The sequence below is a fragment of the Ranitomeya variabilis genome, chromosome 3, assembly GCF_051348905.1.
Source record: "Ranitomeya variabilis isolate aRanVar5 chromosome 3, aRanVar5.hap1, whole genome shotgun sequence".
Classification (NCBI taxonomy): Eukaryota; Metazoa; Chordata; class Amphibia; order Anura; family Dendrobatidae; genus Ranitomeya; species Ranitomeya variabilis.
Genome location: NC_135234.1, coordinates 682,091,922 through 682,112,627, shown reverse-complemented (window position 1 = coordinate 682,112,627; position 20,706 = coordinate 682,091,922). Strand labels below are relative to the sequence as shown.

The following is a 20,706-nucleotide window of genomic DNA, read 5'->3' as shown; positions in this document are numbered from 1 at the left end:
TTGCCTGGTTGCTAGGGAATCAGAGGACATGATTGGGGTTGGTTTTTACCGTACCTAGTGTTGGGATCACCGTTATTCACGGAATAATGGCGACAGCAAAAAAAAAAAAAAAAGTCTAATTTCCTATTTATTTCTCTCTGAAATGGGGTCCCCCAAGCCCCCCTCAGTACCTGCGGTGTCCTCCAGTCCCTCCGGCTCTGTCCCCTGGCCCTCAGCGTCTTCTTCCAGGAAGAAAATGGCAGGAGCATGCCGCCAGCACCCGGCAACAATATGAGATTTTTCCTATTGGTTCATTTTGATCACTGTGATAGACCCTATCACAGTGATCAAAATAAAAAATAGTAAATCAAACCCACTTTTATCACCCCTTTAGTTAGGTAAAAATAATAAAATAACAAAGTGTTTTTCCATTAGGGTTAGGGTTGTGGCTATGGTTAGGGTTGGGACTAGGGTTAGGGTTGGGGCTAGGGTTAGAGATAGGGTTATGGTTGGACTAGGGATGGGCTAGAGTTCGGGTTGGGGCAAGGTTTAGGGTTAAGGTTGGTGTTAGGGTTAGGGTTGGGGCTATGGTTAGGGTTGGGGCTAGGGTTAGGATAGGGGGTAGGGTTGGGGTTAGGGTTGTGTTGGGGTTAGGGTTGGGATTAGGGTTGGGGTTAGGGCTAAGGCTTTGTTAGGGTTGGAGTTAGAATTGGGGGGTTTCCACTGTTTAGGTACATCAGGGGGTCTCCAAACGCGATATGGCGCCTGCCATTGATTCCAGCCAATTTTGCGTTCAAAATGTCAAACAGTACTCCCTCCCTTCTGAGCCCTGCCATGTGCCCAAACAGTGGCTTACCCCAAAATACAGGGTGTCGGCAAACTCAGGAGAAATTGCACAACAAATTTTGTGGTCCATTTTCTCTGGATACCCTTGTGAAAATAAAAATGGTTCCAAAGTAAAATTTTTGTGAAAAAAAGTAAAATGTTAATTTTTTTCTTCAACATTGCTTTAGTTCTCGTGATGCAACTGCAGGGTTAATAAACTTCTTGAATGTGGTTTTGTGCACCTTGAGGGGTGCAGTTTTTAGCATGGTGTCACTTTTTGGTATTTTCTGTTACAGTGCCTACAAGTAGTATTCAACCCCCTGCAGATTTAGCAGGTTTAATAAGATGCAAATAAGTTAGAGCCTTCAAACTTCAAACAAGAGCAGGATTTATTAACACATGCATAAATCTTACAAACCAAAAAGTTTTGTTGCTCAGTTAAATTTTTATAAATTTTAAACATAAAAGTGTGGGTCAATTATTATTCAACCCCTAGGTTTAATATTTTGTGGAATAACCTTTGTTTGCAATTACAGCTAATAATCGTCTTTTATAAGACCTGATCAGGCCGGCACAGGTCTCTGGAGTTATCTTGGCCCACTCCTCCATGCAGATCTTCTCCAAGTTATCTAGGTTCTTTGGGTGTCTCATGTGGACTTTAATCTTGAGCTCCTTCCACAAGTTTTCAATTGGGTTAAGGTCAGGAGACTGACTAGGCCACTGCAACACCTTGATTTTTTGCCTCTTGAACCAGGCCTTGGTTTTCTTGGCTGTGTGCTTTTGGTCATTGTCTTGTTGGAAGATGAAATGATGACCCATCTTAAGATCCTTGATGGAGGAGCGGAGGTTCTTGGCCAAAATCTCCAGGTAGGCCGTGCTATCCATCTTCCCATGGATGCGGACCAGATGGCCAGGCCCCTTGGCTGAGAAACAGCCCCACAGCATGATGCTGCCACCACCATGCTTGACTGTAGGGATGGTATTCTTGGGGTCGTATTCAGTGCCATCCAGTCTCCAAACGTCACGTGTGTGGTTGGCACCAAAGATCTCGATCATGGTCTCATCAGACCAGAGAACTTTGAACCAGTCAGTCTCAGAGTCCTCCAAGTGATCATGAGCAAACTGTAGACGAGCCTTGACATGACGCTTTGAAAGTAAAGGTACCTTACGGGCTCGTCTGGAACGGAGACCATTGCGGTGGAGTACGTTACTTATGGTATTGACTGAAACCAATGTCCCCACTGCCATGAGATCTTCCCGGAGCTCCTTCCTTGTTGTCCTTGGGTTAGCCTTGACTCTTCGGACAAGCCTGGCCTCGGCACGAGAGGAAACTTTCAAAGGCTGTCCAGGCCGTGGAAGGCTAACAGTAGTTCCATAAGCCTTCCACTTCCGGATGATGCTCCCAACAGTGAAGACAGGTAGGCCCAACTCCTTGGAAAGGGTTTTGTACCCCTTGCCAGCCTTGTGACCGTCCACGATCTTGTCTCTGATGGCCTTGGAATGCTCCTTTGTCTTTCCCATGTTGACCATGTTTGAGTGCTGTTCACAAGTTTGGGGAGGGTCTTAAATAGTCAGAAAAGGCTGGAAAAAGAGATAATTAATCCAAACATGTGAAGCTCATTGTTCTTTGTGCCTGAACTACTTCTTAATACTTTAGGGGAACCAAACAGAATTCTGGTGGGTTGAGGGGTTGAATAATAAATGACCCTCAGAAAAAACTTTTCCCAATTTAAAAAAAAAATAAACAAAGAAATAACATTCTTTTTTGCTGCAGTGCATTTCACACTTCCAGGCTGATCTACAGTCCAAATGTCACAATGCCAAGTTAATACCAAATGTGTAAACCTGCTAAATCTGCAGGGGGTTGAATACTACTTGTAGGCACTGTATATTGACCCCCCAAACTCACTTCAAATGTGAGGTGGTCCCTGAAAAAATGGTTTTGTAAATTGTGTTGTAAAAATGAGAAATCACTGATCAACTTTTAACCCTTATAACACCCTAACAAAAGAATATATGTTTCCAAAATTGTGCTGATGTAAGGTAGACATGTGTGGGGTATGACTCTCTGATTTAAGGGTACAAAAATTAAAAGTTTGAAAATTGCAAAATATTCAATTTGTTTGCCAAATTTCCATTTTTTTCATATATAAACGCAAGTCATATCAAAGATATTTTATGACTAACATGAATTACAATATGTCACACAAAAAACAGTCTCAGAATCATCAGGATCCGTTGAAGCGTTCCAGAGCTATAACCTCATAAACTGATAGTGGTCAGAATTGTAAAAATTGGCCCGGTCATTAAGTACCAAATTGGCTCTGTCACTAAGGGGTTAAATTAAAAGTTAGCAACATAATAAGGGTAAGGCCGCGTTAACACGTTCAGTATTTGGTCAGTATTTTATCTCAGTATCTGTGAGCCAAAACCAGGAGAGGGTGAAAAAGGCAGAAGTGGTGACGCGTTTCTATTATACTTTTCCTCTGATTGTTCCACTCCTGGTTTTGTCTTATAAATACTGATGTAAAATACTGACCAAATACTGAAGGTGTGACCGTGGCCTAATAAAGACAAACTGAGCTAAAATAAACATGTGATATGGGTGAAAAAACGCTTTTCATACAATTGTCCAAACATTAATTTTTAGTATAAAAAATCAGCCGTGTGAATAAGGCCTAAAAATCAGTACAAGTTTAAGACTGTACAGATCCACAATATTGCAGTGTGCATGAGCGCTGAAACTAATGCACATAGAAACGTGAGAAATCAGAAGAAGGGAAGAGAGGAAGCACAGTAATTGGTGAGACACAATGTTTCTGTGTCTTGGTTTCTCATTTTCTAGCTTTATTGAGGACTATGACATATAACGTAGACAATCCAAGGTATCAAGTACACAACATCAATATATATTTTAATGTATATATATATATAATTGTATCCGCTTGTCTTTTAGTGACCCGGTGAAGGAATATGTTCAAGAAAACCCTGGCTGGTACTGGGCTTCCTAGTGAGTAGAAGACCTCAGTTACAATGCCACAGATTGTCGTGAATTGAGTTTTGCTCTTCTGCCCTGAAGATGTAATATTTCTCCCAAATGCATTTTATGGTCACATAAAATATAAGTGACTGGAAATAATATACTGTTTGGTAAAGATCTTTAATGCCACGTTCTACAAAAAACTCTTTCAAACTGGATCTTTTGTAATCAAATATAAGAAATACGCCCTTTTGGTTATTGGCAGCTGGACTGTTCTCATTTGTCTTTTTTGGGTCCCATATTTGTGAGGATCCTCTTGTACTATGGGGGGCTAAAATGATACTGCCCGCTTTTTGAGTTACGTGATTTGGCCAAAATTGTGCCAAATATGGTGGCAAGCTGTAAAGGACTATTGTCAATCATTAATTAAAAAATGGATGTCTGTCCATAAACGTAGTCTAAATATTGAGAAACTCTTGTTTTTTATCTGCAGTGCTGTGTTCTTCACAACATATCTGGTTCTTGCCTGCTGCACTGGACCAAGGTAGGATTCATTTTCTGGCATCAGAGAACTTTAAATTATACGCAAATGTTCCCACACTGATACAATAATGACTGCGGAGGTGGGAACAAAGGGGACTGCTATATGAAAGGGAAATGTGCTCAATCTAAATTGTGTCCTTACGTCACTAATCTTATGGTATTGGACACTTCAGAATACTATCTGTAGTTTCCACAGTGCTGCAGGTGAACTTACTGACTTATCCGAGTTTTCCACTTGAAAAAGAAAAAGTGGTCACCAATCAACAAGAGTGTTATAAAATAACAGAATCAGATAGACCTCCCCTACCCTCAGTGGCGATGTCATGTCAGTAGTGCACATCACCGCTGCAGTCAATCCCTGAGCTCAGTAACTCGTGCTGTCTATCAGAAGAGCCGCTGAGCTCCGTGATTGACTGCAGAGGTGATGTGCGCCGCTCAGATGACATCACCACTATAGCCAAAACACAGAGACAGGAGCAACATGGAGTGTCGGTGCTGGACCACGACACGGTAAGTACGATCTGATTTTATTATTTTTCATTATGACCTTTGTATAGGAACTACTTTTTTAAAAGTGGCAAGCCCCTTTAAATAATAATGTGATTAATTTTGGTGCAAAGTAAACCATAAGACCACCTGTCTGCTCTCCTGACATGTCTGCTTTAGTAAATATTTGTAATCCCCATGATATGAGTATATGGGATTAGTCTTTTCTTAGGAATCTGTGTTGTGCTGTTTGTGTTATTCCGCCATCAAATTTATCATTAGATTCACAACTGGGTGTTGCTATTCCCTTTGTCCAAGGGGGCGTGTCCCTAACCAATCTGATACTGTCAGCACTGATTGAACACTGCCAGAATATGCAGGGACCCCAAGTCGTAACAAGTTGTCAGTTTATTCATGAGGTTATAAGGCGACGTTCTCATGATGAGTTTTTGACACTGCATATTTGTTAAAACATGACATATCAAAAGGAGATAAAATCTTCAACGGAAAAAACGCACTAAAAAACACAGTGAAAACTCGCAAGCAACCTAATTTATCTAATCGGTGCAGAAATGCTGCAGAAAACTTGCAACATCAAAAACTAACCAAATACTCATCGTGTGAACATAGCATAAGGCCATGTTCAAACATTCAGTATTTGGTCTTTATTTCACCTCAGGTGATAAATACAGAAGTGGTGACGTGTTTCTATTATACTTTCCTCTGATTGTTCCACTCCTGGTTTTGGCTTACAGATACTGAGATAAAAATACTGACCAAATACTGCTAGTGTGAATGTGGTCTAAGAGGAAGAATGGAGTAATGGCACAACGCAGAATTCTAAGAAAAGAAACTTCAGAATTGTTATTCCATGAAGAATGCAAGTATTTACTAAAAACTGGCAAGTCTGGAGAACTTGCAGGTCTTCATTAATGGGGTATTCTCAAGTTCTAAAATTGCTTTAATTAGACAGCATGAAAATAAGCAAGTTTGCAATTGACTTGCTTTTTTGGCTTCTTTCATTCTCCTACAATGAGAGATTTTATAGTATACAGCTCGTTTCCATCGAGCTTGGCCTCCCGACCCTGGGGAAAATTGGGCAGTGGTTACATTCCGGAACAGTGGTTAACTCAAGATCAACTCTCTACAGCCCATTGATCTCTATACATCAGTTAAGGTACCTTCACACATAACGATTTAGTTAACGATATCGTTGCAACGTCACGCTTTTTGGTGACGTAGCAACGATCCCGCTAACGATCTCGTTATGTGTGACAGCGACCAATGATCAGGCCCCTGCTGGGAGATTGTTGGTCGTTGGGGAATGATCAGGACCTTTTTTTGGTCGCTGATCACCCGCTGTCATCGCTGGATCGGCGTGTGTGACGCCGATCCAGCGATGTGTTCACTTGTAACCAGGGTAAATATCGGGTTACTAAGCGAAGGGCCGCGCTTAGTAACCCGATATTTACCCTGGTTACCATTGTAAAAGTTAAAAAAAAAAACAGTACATACTCACATTCTGAGGTCTGTCACGTCCCCCGCCGTCAGCTTCCCTTCACTGACTGTCAGCGCCCGCCGTAAAGCAGAGCACAGCGGTGACGTCACCGCTGTGCTCTACTTTACGGCCGGCGCTGACACAGTCAGTGCGGGAAGCTGACGGCGGGGGACGTGACAGACCTCGGAATGTGAGATGTGAGTATGTAGTGTTTTTGTTTTTTTTTTAAACTTTTACAATGGTAACCAGGGTAAATATCGGGTTACTAAGCCCTTAGTAACCCGATGTTTACCCTGGTCGGGTTAGTCGGGTTACTGCCCTTAGTAACCCGATGTTTACCCTGGTTACCCGGGGACTTCGGCATCGTTGAAGACAGTTTCAATGATGCCAAAGTCGTTCCCCTGATCGTTGGTCGCTGGAGAGAGCTGTCTGTGTGACAGCTCCCCAGCGACCACACAACGACTTACCAACAATCACGGCCAGGTCGTATCACTGGTCGTGATCGTTGGTAAGCCGTTTAGTGTAACGGTACCCTTACTCTTATCCTCTGAAGAGATACAGTTATAAATCGCCAGCCTCAGCTTTCACAGCAGGTCTCCTAAAGTGGGCTCTCTCCTCTGGCTCTCCTCAGCTGTGTGGTTGTTTAAATGCCTTGTTATCTCTATGTGTAAATTCAGTGATAACAGTGTACACTTCAGAACAAACCACTGATGGCTGAATATCAGAACTGCTGGGCTTTAGGGTATGTGCACACGTTGCGGATTTCTTGCAGAAATTTCCTGAAGAAAACCGGAAATTTTCTGCAAGAAATCCGCATTTTTTTTTGCGTTTTTTTTCCGCTTTTTTCGCGTTTTTTTAGCATTCTGCAAGCGTAATTAGCTTGCAGAATGCTAAAGTTTTCTTGACTTGACTGACTGACAAGTTGGTCACACTTGTCAAACATACTGTTTGACAAGTGTGACCAACTTTTTACTATAGATGCAGCTTATGCAGCATCTATAGTAAAAGATAGAATGTTTAAAAATAATAACAAAAATAAAAAAATGCTTATACTCACCCAGACATCTCCTCAGCGGCGTCCGTTCCTCTTCCTATAGCTGGTCTGTGCGCACAGGACCTTCCGTGACGTCACGGTCACGTGAGCGGTCACATGACCGCTCACGACCAATCACAGGACAGTGACGTCATCGGCAAGGTCCTTCGCCGCACATCAGCTACAGGAACCGAAGCGACAGCGTGCAGTGGAGGCGGGAAGACATCGAGGGTGAGTATAGGACTATTTTTTATTTTAATTCTTATTTTTTGACCACTTATATGGTGCCCAGTGCGTGGAGGAGAGTCTCCTCTCCTCCACCCTGGGTACCAACCGCACATAATCTGCTTACTTCCCGCATGGTGGGCACAGCCCCGTGCGGGAAGTAAGCAGATCAATGGACCCCTAGGTGTGCGGAATCCCCTGCAATTCCGCATTTTAATGAACATGTTGCTTTTTTTTCCGCGATGCGATTTTTTCGCGGAAAAAAAGGCTACATTTGCACAAAAAATGCGGAATACACTTAAAATAATAGGAGGCATATGTAAGCGTTTTTTTCGCGTTTTTATAGCGAAAAAACGCGAAAAAAACGCGAAAAATACTTAACGTGTGCACATGGCCTTAGGGTCTACTAATGCTACAGTTATATTATTCAGCAAAGCTGTCGCTCAAGGAGAAGAGCCCGCCCTGCCAGAAACCATGCAGTAAGGAAACTGTGAGCAGACTCTATTTCTGGAAGAGACAACTTGAGAATAGCCCTTTAAATGACAAATTCAGTTCTGTCCAGTGCCTAGTAAAATCTAATTGTCTGGATACATCATCTCTTACAGGAGGCGTTTTCCATGGAACCTGATCCTCCTCAGTGTTTTTGTAAGTAATAATAATGATAATCTTTATTTTTATATAGCGCTAACATATTCCGCAGCGCTTTACAGTTTCGCACACAATATCATCACTGTCCCCGATGGGGCTCACAATCTAAATTCCCTCTCAGTATGTGTTTGGAATGTGGGAGGAAACCGGAGTACCCGGAGGAAACCCACGCAAACACAGGGAGAACATACAAACTCGTTGCAGACTCCTTGCCCAAGTATAACCAATCAGAACTTTATTGAATGGCTAAATGAACTTATTATGTTCGCAAATATTGAAAAGGGCAATAACATATAATTAACCGCATTTTAGTCCATCAATACTTTCCCAATCCTACACTTCTGCTATTGGTCTTACAACATTCCCTTGAGATCTAATGCTTGTTTTAACCATCTGTCGGTGTGACCAATCCTCGTGGTCCTTTTGTGTAGTAATTATACTCACATAGATATATCAGGGGCTTACACTGAAAATGAAGGGCCCTGTTGTGAATTCCGTTCTCGAACTCCCTCCTGTGGTTATGAATGGTACTTCGGCGAGTTCTGTCCGTGGACTCCCTCTGGTGGCTGTGAGTGGAACTGCTGGCTCTGAGGTTGCCTCCTCAGCTGCTCTCGTTTGCGGCTAGGCTGGCTTCTCTATTTAACTCCACTCAGATCGTTACTCCATGCCAGCTGTCAATGTATTAGTACTGTTCAGATCTCTCTCGGATCTTTCTGATGACCTGTCTACTCCAGCAAAAGCTAAGTCCCTGCTAGTTAATTTGTTGTTCATTGTGTACTGAATATATTTCTTAGTACTTGCTAAGTTCTAGTCCAGCTTGCTAACATGATATTGCCTTTCTAGCTGGAAGCTCTGGGTTGCAGAGTGGCACCTCTGCACCGTGAGTCGGTGCGGGGGTCTTTTTGCACACTCTGCGTGGCTTTTTTTAGTTTTTTTGTGCTGACCGCATAGATTCCTTTCCTATCCTCAATCTATTTAGTAAGTCTGGCCTCCTTTGCTGAAACCTGTTTCATCCCTGTGTTTGTGACTTCCCTCTTAACTCACAGTTAATATATGTGGGGGGCTGCCTTTATCTTTGGGGAATTTTCTGAGGCAAGGTAAGGCTTATTTTCCTATCTTTAGGGGTAGTTAGCTCTTAGGCTGTGAAGAGGCGTCTAGGGAGAGTTAGGTACGCTCCACAGCTATTTCTAGTGTGTGTGTTATAGGATTAGGATTTGCGGTCAGCAGAGTTCCCACTTCCCAGAGCTGGTCCTGTCTTCTAGTTTAACCATCAGGTCATTCCGGGTGCACCTAACCACCAGGTCCATAACAGGGCCCCCCAAGCCACACCCACATGAAAACACGCACATTAACAAGTATATTTACATTAAGCATAATATAATATTTCACATACCGATTTACACATTGTTGTACATAGTACACACATGCACAAAAGTATTCCATATTTTTCAGACTATAAGACGCACCCCAACTTTAGAGGAGGAAAATAGAAAAAAAATAATTTGTAATGTGAAAATGGGGTTCCATCTTATAGTCGAAATTTATATTACCAGAGGGATAGGGCGGCAGCAGAGCGGGGTCACAGGACACAGAACCAGGGTCACTGCTGCAGGAAGCCAGCTGTGGTAGGAGTGGGGCAATGGAAGGAGGAGTGTCAGGTGATGCGAGGCAGGAGCCATTGATCTCCCGGTGGTGGGCTTCAGTAAAATGGCCCCGGAGATGGCACATGCGCAAATTGAGATCTCAGCTCGTCATTGTGCCAAGATCTGAATTTGCACATGCGCCAAAACTGGCACCATTTTGTTGAAGTTCACCGCCGAAAGATCAATGTGCACAGTGGGGACTCAGCTCCTGTCTCACACCACTAACATTTTCCTGAACCCCATTGCCGGGAGATTAATACCTCGGACTACCGGTACTCCCCATCCTCCCAAGCCAGGGCTCGCAACACAGCCCCACTCCTGCCGCTGACGGCTTCCTGTAGCAGCAACCCTGGCTTCTGTGATCCCGGTCCACCGCCGCTGTTTCCCACCCTATAATACGCACTAAATATTCTTTCCAAATTTAGGGGGAATGAAGTGCGTATTATAGTCCAAAAAATATGTAATGTTTGTGATAATAATATATAATGCGGTATACATTTGCGGTGTAAATAATATGGTATCGAATAAGGCTGCATGGCACTCCACTGAAAAGGGTGCACGAGTAGCATGCCACTCCAAATAGTCCCAAGATAAATTTGGCACTACAAGGTTAAATGCAGAAAAACTTAAAAAGTAATTTATTAACATAGGTACATCTACTGTGTATAAACATTGATGTTTCGGCCAGCACTAGGCCTTCATCAGAACTACAAATGATAAACAACAAAAAAAGAAAAAAAAAAATTGTCAATACAATGTATGAGTTCAATATACTGATAGAGACCCTCTTATACTGTATGCGTAGAAAAAATAATACTTAAAAAAAAACTAAGGAACAAAGAAACAAAAAAAGTCCTTATTGCATAATCCATTATTAAATGGAATCAACTCGAGTAATCAATATGCTCTGTGAAGCAGATTGATTACTCTAGCTGCTTCCATCTAATAATGGATTATGCAATAAGGACTCTTTTCGTTTCTTTGTTCCTTTGTTGTTTTTTTTAAATTTTATTATACTTGGATTCATCTTCATTACCATGGTGCCACACAACATCTCATTCTGGGTAAAACCAGTGACCTGTCTCAAGACCTTCACAACCTTATTGTTGCAAAACATACTGATGGCATTGATTACAGAAGAATTTTTAAACTACTGAAGGTTCCAGTGAGCACTGTTGGGGCCATAATCCGTAAGTGAAATGAACATCATTTCACCATAAATTGGCCACGAACACATTTTCCCCACAAGATTTCAGACAGAGGAGTGAAAAGAATTATCAGAAGAGTTTTCCAAAAGCCAAGGATGACTTGTGGAGAACTACAGAAAGACCTGGAATCAGCAGGTACAATTTTTTCAAAGAAAACAATAAGTACTCAATGTACACTGTACAATGCACTCAACCTCCATGGCCTGTATGCAAGCTCACCACACAAATCTTCATTGCTGAACAAAAAGCACGTTCAAGGGCGTTAAGAGTTTGCTCAACAACATTTAGATAATCCTTGTGAGATACTGGGAGGAAATAAGTCTGGTCAGATGAGACCAAAATTGAACTCTTTGGATGTAATGATGCACACCATGTCTGGAGGCCAAAAAGCACTGCATATCACCCCCCAAAAACCATACCAACAGTGAAGTTTGGAGGTGGGAACATCGTGGTGTGGGGCTGTTTTTCAGCATACGACACTAGCAAACTTCATATGATTGAAAAAAGGATGAGTGGGCAAATGTACCGAGATATTCTTGAAAAAAATCTGCTGCCATCTACCAAGATGATGAAGTGAAATGAGGGTGGACATTTCAGCAAGACAAGGATGGGCCAAAATCACACCTGAGCAATGCATGCGACTAGTTTTTCTACACAGGAGGTGTCTTGAAACTGTCATCACCAATAAAGATTTTTGTACGTAGTGTTAACTAAATTTCAGTAAGCGTGTTCAATAGTTTTTTCCTGTGTTTTCTCATTATTATAAATAATTTAAACTTACATATTATTATTACATATTACAAAATATTATTTGAGCACGGGCAAGATATTCGGATATCACCTGAGCAAGCTCAGACAACATGTTATCCGAGCACATTCGCTCATTACTACTCACCTTTGCAACGCCATATAGTTTTGAAGCCATCAGTTTCAAAAACATCTGGTCTCATCACACCAGATTGTAGAGTCCCAGTAGTTTTCTTATTTTTCAGTGTGGTCCCTGGCAAATTGTAGATGGGATTTTTTGAGCTTGAGCTTTAGCGGAGGCTTCCTTCATGGACAACACCCCTGCATGCCATTCCTCTGCAATGTGCGCCATATTGTGTCACTGGAAACACTCTCCCTGGTTTAGCTTTCAACGTTTTTAGCTAACTGCAGTGAACTTGCAAGGTGATTCTTTTCACCACTTCTCATCAGAAGACACTCCTATTTAAGTGTTAATGCCTGTGGTTGGCCTGAAGGTCTCTGGGAGGTGGATGGAGTTCCATCTTTCATACATTTTTGTATCATTTTTGCTACAACATTCTGACTGATAAGTAAAAATTTGCTGATCTTCTTAAAGCCTTCACATTTTTTTGTGTAAAGAAATTATTGTCTTTTTAAGGTCTTGTGACATTTCTCTTCCTCATGGTACCATTGCTGACAGCATGAAATAGGAAGGGGTTTTGTTTGAATTCTTAATTAGAATCTTGTAGTCTAAACTTTATCTTTGCTCCTTAGACTTTCATTGGGGTGTACTCACCTTTGAAACATGGTCTGAATGACTTTGTTAGGAAAATTCATTTTTTAGGTGTGAAAAAAACAAATCTTGTTTGCTATCAAGGGTCACATTTGTGTGAGAATTTTGTAGTATGGCATCCTATAGAAAATGTTGATTATGAAAGGAAACTAAAGGTTTTCTGACAAATCTGTTGGGGTGTACTCATTTATACTTATGCTGGTCAAAGTATATATGTACAGTATATATCTGCATACCACCAGAGATAGTAGAAAGCATCCCTGATCGTCTGTTAGTTACAAATAACATTTCCGCTCTGTGATGTTATAGGGTCATTATTAATACTTGTGGTAGTTCGTCTATGGTGCTTGTAAAAGCATTTATGTTCTGATGTTCATTGACAGATATTAGCACAAAGCTAACTTTAGATTTAATTGTTTCTAATGATGCATTTCTGTTTGCAGACTCTTTCCATGGCGTACATTACTGGGATGTTATCTAGGTAAGGTTCACTTCTATGTTGTAGTTACTATTTCATAATAAGAAATAGTTGTACCTTTAAGAAACAGACTTATGATTTTACAATATTCTTTCTTCTCAGCTACTATAACACCACGTCTGTGATCTTGTGTCTCGGAATCACCGCTCTTGTCTGCCTTGCCGTAACCCTATTCAGCTTCCAAACTAAGGTGAGAGATTATTATGTTACATTTGCATACTTGTGGTCATGTGCAGCCTAGACTTCTGCACTTCTCTCAATTCTTTTCTGTTACGAATAGTCAGCCCGTGACTGCAAGTAGAAAAATCGTGTACGAGTAGTTATGAGATTGCCCACCCACATCAGGAATACAATGCAATCATGATAGTGTGCACATGCTATAGATTACCGTATATACTCGAGTATAAGCCGACCCGAGTATAAGCCGAGACCCCTATATTTGCCATAAAAAACTGGGAAAACTTAATGACTCGAGTATTAGCCTAGGGTGGGAAATGCAGCAGATACTGGTAAATTTCAAAAATAAAAATAGATACCAATAAAAGTAAAATTAATTGCGAAATCAGTAGGTCAAGTGTTTTTGAATATCCATATTGAATCAGGAGCCCCATATAATGCTCCATACAGTTCATGATGGGCCCCATAAGATGCTCCATACAAAATACGTACCATATAATGCTCCATAAGGTTTATGATGGGCCCCATAAGATGCTCCATATTAAAATATGCCCCATATAATGCTACATAAAAATTAATAATGGCCCCATAAGATGCTCCATAGAAACATTTGCCCCATATAATGCTGCATAAAGGTTGATTATGGCCCCATAAGATGCTCCATACAGTAATATGCCCCATATGCTGTTGCTGCGATTAAAAAAAGAAATGGCATACTCACCTCTCGACGCTCAGGCCCCTGATCCTCGGCGCGGTCCCTGTTTCTCACTGACAGATGGTCTCAGCGCCGGCAGCTTGTTCCGGTGTTCAGCGGTCCTTGGTACCGCTCATTAAAGTAATGAATATGTGGCTCCACCCCTATGGGACTGGAGTCGAGTCCATATTCATTACTTTAATGAGCGGTACCATGTGACCAGCTGAACACAGGAAGAGCTGCCAGTGTCCGGAGACCATCATAGATGCAGGGACCACGCCAGGAGCAGGTGAGTATGTGACAGCCTCCGCTCCCCCTCCCTCGCCGATCCCCTGGGACAATGACTCGAGTATAAGCCGGGAGGGGCACTTTCAGCCTAAAAAAATGGGCTGAAAATCTCGGCTTATACTCGAGTATATACGGTACTTCAAATTTTGTACTAGGTTGAACCAGGGCCAAATCTGACTCTTTGTCATAGCAGTGTTATCTGTGCTTTCCAATGAAGTCTTGACAGCCAAGCCAGTGACCCTATAGACTTCAAAAGAGATAGCCAGACAAATTTTTTCCCACCTCTTCTCAGCTGGATAGGATTTTAGAACAACCACCATGGGCATAACTAGAACTAGCATTGATTATCAGGGGCGTAACTATGACATTCTGGATTTGAAGAATCTGCCCAATCGGAGGATAGCATTGAGAAAGCCACTAAATCTACAGGGTGGAAATGACTATGAAGCATGTGCGTGTATTGTAAATTCTCAATGTCTTCCAAGATATGAGAGATGCACATCACTGTCTGGTACATTGTGGCTGATACAACTCATTTATTGCTAATTTCTAGAAAAAGAAAGCTCAAAGGTGCTTAGTTTTGGCTTCTATTTCATAGTTTTTGGGTGACTTCCATAAGATTTTATATAGACTTGAGTGAATCTCCCAAAATTTGGTTCTGGCCAATTCACTCATTTATTGAGGGAAATTCAATTTGTATGAAATAGATTTGATACATACTGAATTGCCCAGGAAGAGGTTAAAAAAAAGTTACACTCACATCTCCTTGTCCCTCCATACCTCTCCTGCCACCAGCAGTCCTTTGACCAGCATTTCTATCTTCGACCTTCTTTTTTTATCTTTCTTCTGACCAGGTCTTCCATTCACTAGGCCCCACATCATCACGTTTACATCATTTACATGCTGAATATGGTCATGTGGGGTCTAATGAATGGAAAGAAAAACACGACGGAAGAAAGGAGATATAAAAATCAAGGAGAGATGAATATAACATTGTTTTTTTAACCCATTCTCGGCCCTCTGTAATCCAGTAAAATGTCAACCAGCCGACTGCTATTTTGCTAGATTTGCTTGAAGTGAATCATAAAAAATCCACATTATTTTGTAAAAAGTGAGATGAGTTTGATTTTCTCATCTGTAATGAAAGTTATAATAATTTTTATAACCACATTTTTTTTGCTTTTTGGAGGAGCTCACAAATGATATTTCCTATGAAAAACTTAGCCATCAATTTGTGGATAGATAAACTGTCAATCCGAAAAATGACTGTACTCCTTTCATACCACAGGTTGACTTCACTTCTTGTCACGGCGTCCTCTTCACGCTGGTCATGGTGCTTCTATTCAGTGGACTTTTCCTAGTGATCTTAATTCCATTCCAATATGTAAGTAATCTGCACTTTACAATTTTTATAGACAAATATTAAACTCATATGCATCGTGAATCATTCACTTACTAACTTATAGTGATTTTGTCATAGTTCCTAGTCTACAAAATATTACTGTATTTGTTTTACATAATAACTAAATGTGTTTCCAGGTGCCGTGGCTTCATGTGGTCTATGCTGTTCTTGGAGCCATAGTGTTTACCATGGTAAGTATAAGAATTAAATAGGTATCTAATAGATACGGTCATAATATGATGTTTAGAATAATTAGATAATCTCCATTTACTTGTTGTAACTCCTTCGCGCACCCTGACATACATGTAGGGTTCAGGTTGGGGTTAGGGTTTTGGTTAGAGCTAGGGTTAGGGTTGTGTTGGGGTTACGGTCGTGTTGGGATTACGGTTGTGGTGTTGGGGTTAGGGTTCTGTTGGGGTTACGATTGATGTGTTGGGGTTAGGGTTGTGTTGGGGTTAGGGTTGTGGTGTTGGGGTTAGAGGTTATTTCATTCATTAAGTGTTTCTAAGCCTAGAAATGAAATATGAAAAACAAAAGTCAAAATCTGAGGAAGGTATCCAATATTTTAGTGGTCGGTTGTCCGATTGATAAAAATATTGAGCTCATGACCGGTCCACTTCTTTTTTTTCATATCTCGTGTTCATCCCACCATAGATCTTGTTAGAAAAATGACCAATATAGGCCATCTCAATGTGGAGCACTATTATGATTAGTGAGTTCAAGTAGTATCCATTTTTCTCATTGATCATTTACAAATGATTTTTTTAATGAAAATCCTCAGAACAGAGGAAGCAAAAAAATAATCTGAGGGTAGAAGTAGACTAATTCCGGTGGCCCTACTGCTAATTGCCAATGGGGCAAAATATTGGCTTCCTGCTGGATTTCAAGAAAAACAACTCCCCATCACCCCTAGCGCTCTGATGTTGACTTCCTTGTAGGCACCATCAGCATAGAGGAACTTGATTTTGTGACTGGAGCTGTCATAGAAGCAATAGTGCAATATAAAGTCCATTCACAACAGAATTTATGGTTTTCCTTGAACTGCCTGCTGGACAATGGTGTGGACTTCAGTTTCGTGCTGGCCCTCCGGGCTATTACTGGGCTATCCTTCAATGTATTCTATTTTCTTCATATTAGTAAAGGTGATGTCTCACAAATACAGCTCATTAAACATAGAAGTAGGCCTGGCAATCAGTTGAGTACCATTGATCCAGCTTCAGTAAAGATGGCTATACACATGTGATATCTGCTGGCCAGGTGCTTATTCAGCAGTCAGCTCTGTGTTTTGGCTTCCCCATACACATGAACATAGTGGAGATTGTCTGACAGCGGATTATTTCCTCCAGTATATACCTGGCTTTAAAATTCAAACTGCCCGACTGTCAGGGAAGAGTCGTGAGGCCTCCGTGCACATCAGACTGGTGGCCGGTCCTGACGATATTGTCCTTTTTTTAGTCTAATGTGCATGGGATCTTTAACCTTACATAATCAACTGTTACGATATGGATAGTCATTTGACTCATTAATTAAGACCGGCGTACCACAGTTTCACAATACAGCAGTCTTGCTGGAGTATAAGGAAGCAAATTTATTTTGAGGCACACACCACTAATGAATTTGGCACTTCTTCTGAGTAGCATGCTCCTCTGTGCCATGAATGAATGTTACACCAGTGCAATATTGGGTTAGCATTGATGGAGTACAAAACGCTGGCACTCTTGGTGAATATGACAGGACACACCATGTCTTGCACATGTTCTTCCCCAGCTTTTTCCCATTTAGGCGAAGCTGATTCAGACTGGTGTGAAAACACCAAAAGCCACAGCATTTTTGGGCAACAAAGAATTGCGCAAGAATTTGCGACTTTCCAAAGCTTTTACTCCAGCTTTCTGAGGGACTGCCTAATTGTTTTATCAAAAGAGTGTTCATTTTTACATTTCTTTTCTTCTTGTTCACAGTTTCTGGCTTTTGACACGCAGATGTTAATGGGAAATCGACGATATACACTCAGTCCTGAAGAATATATTTTTGGAGCACTGAACATCTACCTGGACATCATCTACATCTTTACATTCTTCCTCCAATTGTTTGGCTCAACCCAAGATTGAAGACTTGCAGTGAATAAATAAGCAATGTACACAGACGCCTGCCAGGAACTCATTCATTCTTCACACCGAGATCTGCACGTTACGTACAGGCACACACTTAGGGTACTGTCACACAGTGCAATTTTGATCGCTACGACGGCACGATCCGTGACGTCGCAGCGTCGTATGATTATCGCTCCAGCGTCGTAGACTGCGGTCACACTTTGCAATCACGGCGCTGGAGCGATGCCGAAGTCCCCGGGTAACCAGGGTAAACATCGGGTTACTAAGCGCAGGGCCGCGCTTAGTAACCCGATGTTTACCCTGGTTACCAGCGTAAACGTAAAAAAAACAAACAGTACATACTTACATTCTGGTGTCTGTCCCCCGGCGTTCTGCTTCTCTCCACTGTGTAAGCACCATAGCCGGAAAGCAGAGCGGTGACGTCAGACGTCACCGCTGTGTTCGCTTTCCGGCCGGCAGGCGCTCACAGTGCAGAGAAGCTGACACCGGAATGTAAGTATGTACTGTTTGTTTTTTTTTATGTTTACGCTGGTAACCACGGTAAACATCGGGTTACTAAGCGCGGCCCTGCGCTTAGTAACCCGGTGTTTACCCTGGTTACAAGCGAACACATCACTGGATCGCTGTCACACACAACGATCCAGCGATGTCAGCGGGTGATCAAGCGACGAAAGAAAGTTCCATACGATCTGCTACGACGTACGATTCTCAGCGTGATGTCTGATCGCTGCTGCGTGTCAGACACAGCGATATCGTAACGATATCGCTAGAACGTCACGGATCGTACCGTCGTAGCGATCAAAGTGCGACTGTGTGACAGTACCCTTAAATATAACCTAACTGCAAATAGCAGCCAGACACTCACTTGTCGAAGACTCGACTACCACCATAAATATTCAATGTGACCAGGAGACTCGGTAACACGTAAATGACTTATTCATCGGCACAATTCACACATTTGGCTTATTAATAAATCAATTAGAAGATTGGAGGTGGAAGTTACCAAGAGCGATAAAACTAAATAGCATTACGTCTTCTAGCAGTCGTGGCTTTATTGTTATTAGGGCTGTAAAAGATTAGAAAACGTGGCTACTGTTATCCAGACATGGTCACTGTTATCCATTGGTTGTGTGTGGAAATGAAACGCTGTATCAAGAATCCTGTCACATTGTACATACAGTCCGATCTGTGGATGGCCGGGTAGAGAGAGGGAGAAGCTGAGAAGAATTATATATAGGTTTGTGGGTCGAAATTTAGAATAACTTGAGTGTTATTCATTGAAATCCCTGGAGTTTGTAAGTATATGAGTCCCGTGGGCGATCCTACTAGTGACTGACACCTATTAGTGATAGGCGAATGTGCCCGGATAAGTAAGGTGTTATCCGATCATGCTCGTGTGCTAACCGAGTGTCTTCGGCGTGCTCGAAAAATATGTTCGACTCCCCGCAGCTGAATGTCTCGCGTCTTTTCGACAGCCGCAACATATACAGGAGTTGCCTGTTTGTCAGGGATTCAAACATATTTTTTGAGCACGCCGAAGACACTCGGTTAGCACACGAGCATGATCGGATAACACCTTACTTATTCCGAGAATGTTCGCTCATCACCACCAGCTATCACTGCATGCACAGCCATACAGGGAAGACTGTCAAATCACTAAATAGCGCCACCCACTGGATTCTTATGCATACAAATACTGGGAATTGCAATAAACTGTCTGATCAGCTCCTCCTGCTGTATAGCATCCTGCCTGCATATCAGAGACCATATTCAACATGACAGGTTCCCTTTATGTGAATATACCGAACACAGCCCATGGACAAGAATGGTGCAATTTCCTGTAGAAATCTGTTTATCTGGTACATCCCTTTTTAATTGCTATCTAATGTTGCTTTCTTGGTGGATATTTACTTAGTCTCGTATTTCTTGTCATGGTCATTGACTATCACAGCAGCACGATAACATGTGCATGATGTCTATTTTTGTAACCCATCTGAGCTGTAGTTACAGTGAATTACCAGCGGACATGCAGAATGATACAATAAAGTCTTATATTCTTCTGTGGTTGTATTGTATCTTCTGACATACTGTAATAGTCAACATCAGGTAGGGCCAACACGACGACTTGTGGTCCTAATGTCATACCACTAGATCACAACTAATGATAATTAGCGTAGTCTCACTGCAACTAATACGTTTCCATGAAGGCGACCAGACAGTAGGCAGCAAACCAAGCCTGGTGGATTTCTGATGGACCACATTCACGCTGTGATATTGGCCCAAATATGGGTCAGATTCTCCTAGGCACAGTGGCTATTATTACCACCACATTTCCACCTCTCATTCAAGAGCATTGTCCTGGATAATGATACGCAAAGACATTGTATTGTAAGAGAAGATCCAGCTCCATGGATATAAAAAAACTTCATCTTTATTTGTAAGGTGATAAAAACAGTGTTCCATCCAAAGCTTAGTCCATTAATGAAAGCACCAACGCGTTTCCTATGCACACAGCAGCTTTACTCCTGGGTTATGCGCCCCATTCACCTTGTGAAGGAAGTTAATCCATACTATCAAATCCTTTATTTTATGATTAAAATAGATTTGGCAACACTAAAATATGTCTAGGCGTGATTTGGGATAAGGGGGCAAGCTGCTGCATTCTTAAACCCGGTCTGGATTGAAACTGGACTCACTTCCTTCACAAGCAATACCAACATCTGGCAGTGACAAGACTCTGGGTTTCCCACACCAGAAACTTACTTGATTTCCATTAAAGGTGAGCTGAATTTTTGCTTTGCATCCCCACTGACATGCCTTAAGCTGCGATGTTATTGTGGCTGGTAGCAATCTGTGACTGTGTAGCCTGTGTCGCACCAAATGTTGCAGTGTAGCCCCATGCCTAAACAATCTCCAAATTTTACAGGCTAAGTCTATGGTACTGGTTCACTATTTGCTTTATTTTTTAA

General features: G+C 41.8%; 1 protein-coding gene across 3 annotated transcripts in view; it reads left to right on the top strand.

Moving 5' to 3' along the window:
* Window positions 1-19,797, top strand: part of FAIM2 (Fas apoptotic inhibitory molecule 2) — a 99,304-nt gene extending 79,507 nt beyond the window's left edge. Inside the window, exons 5-13 of one of the 3 annotated variants that reach the window (XR_013224040.1) lie at window positions 3,761-3,814; window positions 4,278-4,328; window positions 8,175-8,214; window positions 13,031-13,068; window positions 13,168-13,255; window positions 15,513-15,608; window positions 15,764-15,817; window positions 17,585-17,836; window positions 18,558-19,797. Coding sequence is in view for 2 of the 3 variants with exons in the window: in XM_077298048.1 (XP_077154163.1) it covers window positions 3,761-3,814; window positions 4,278-4,328; window positions 8,175-8,214; window positions 13,031-13,068; window positions 13,168-13,255; window positions 15,513-15,608; window positions 15,764-15,817; window positions 17,585-17,734 (571 nt within the window). In the remaining variant the exon portion in view is untranslated. Of the gene's footprint in view, window positions 1-3,760; window positions 3,815-4,277; window positions 4,329-8,174; window positions 8,215-13,030; window positions 13,069-13,167; window positions 13,256-15,512; window positions 15,609-15,763; window positions 15,818-17,584; window positions 17,871-18,557 lie in introns of those variants that run through there. The other 2 variants (XM_077298048.1, XM_077298049.1) reach the window with 2 other exon arrangements.
* The last annotated feature ends 909 nt before the right edge of the window (window positions 19,798-20,706 follow it).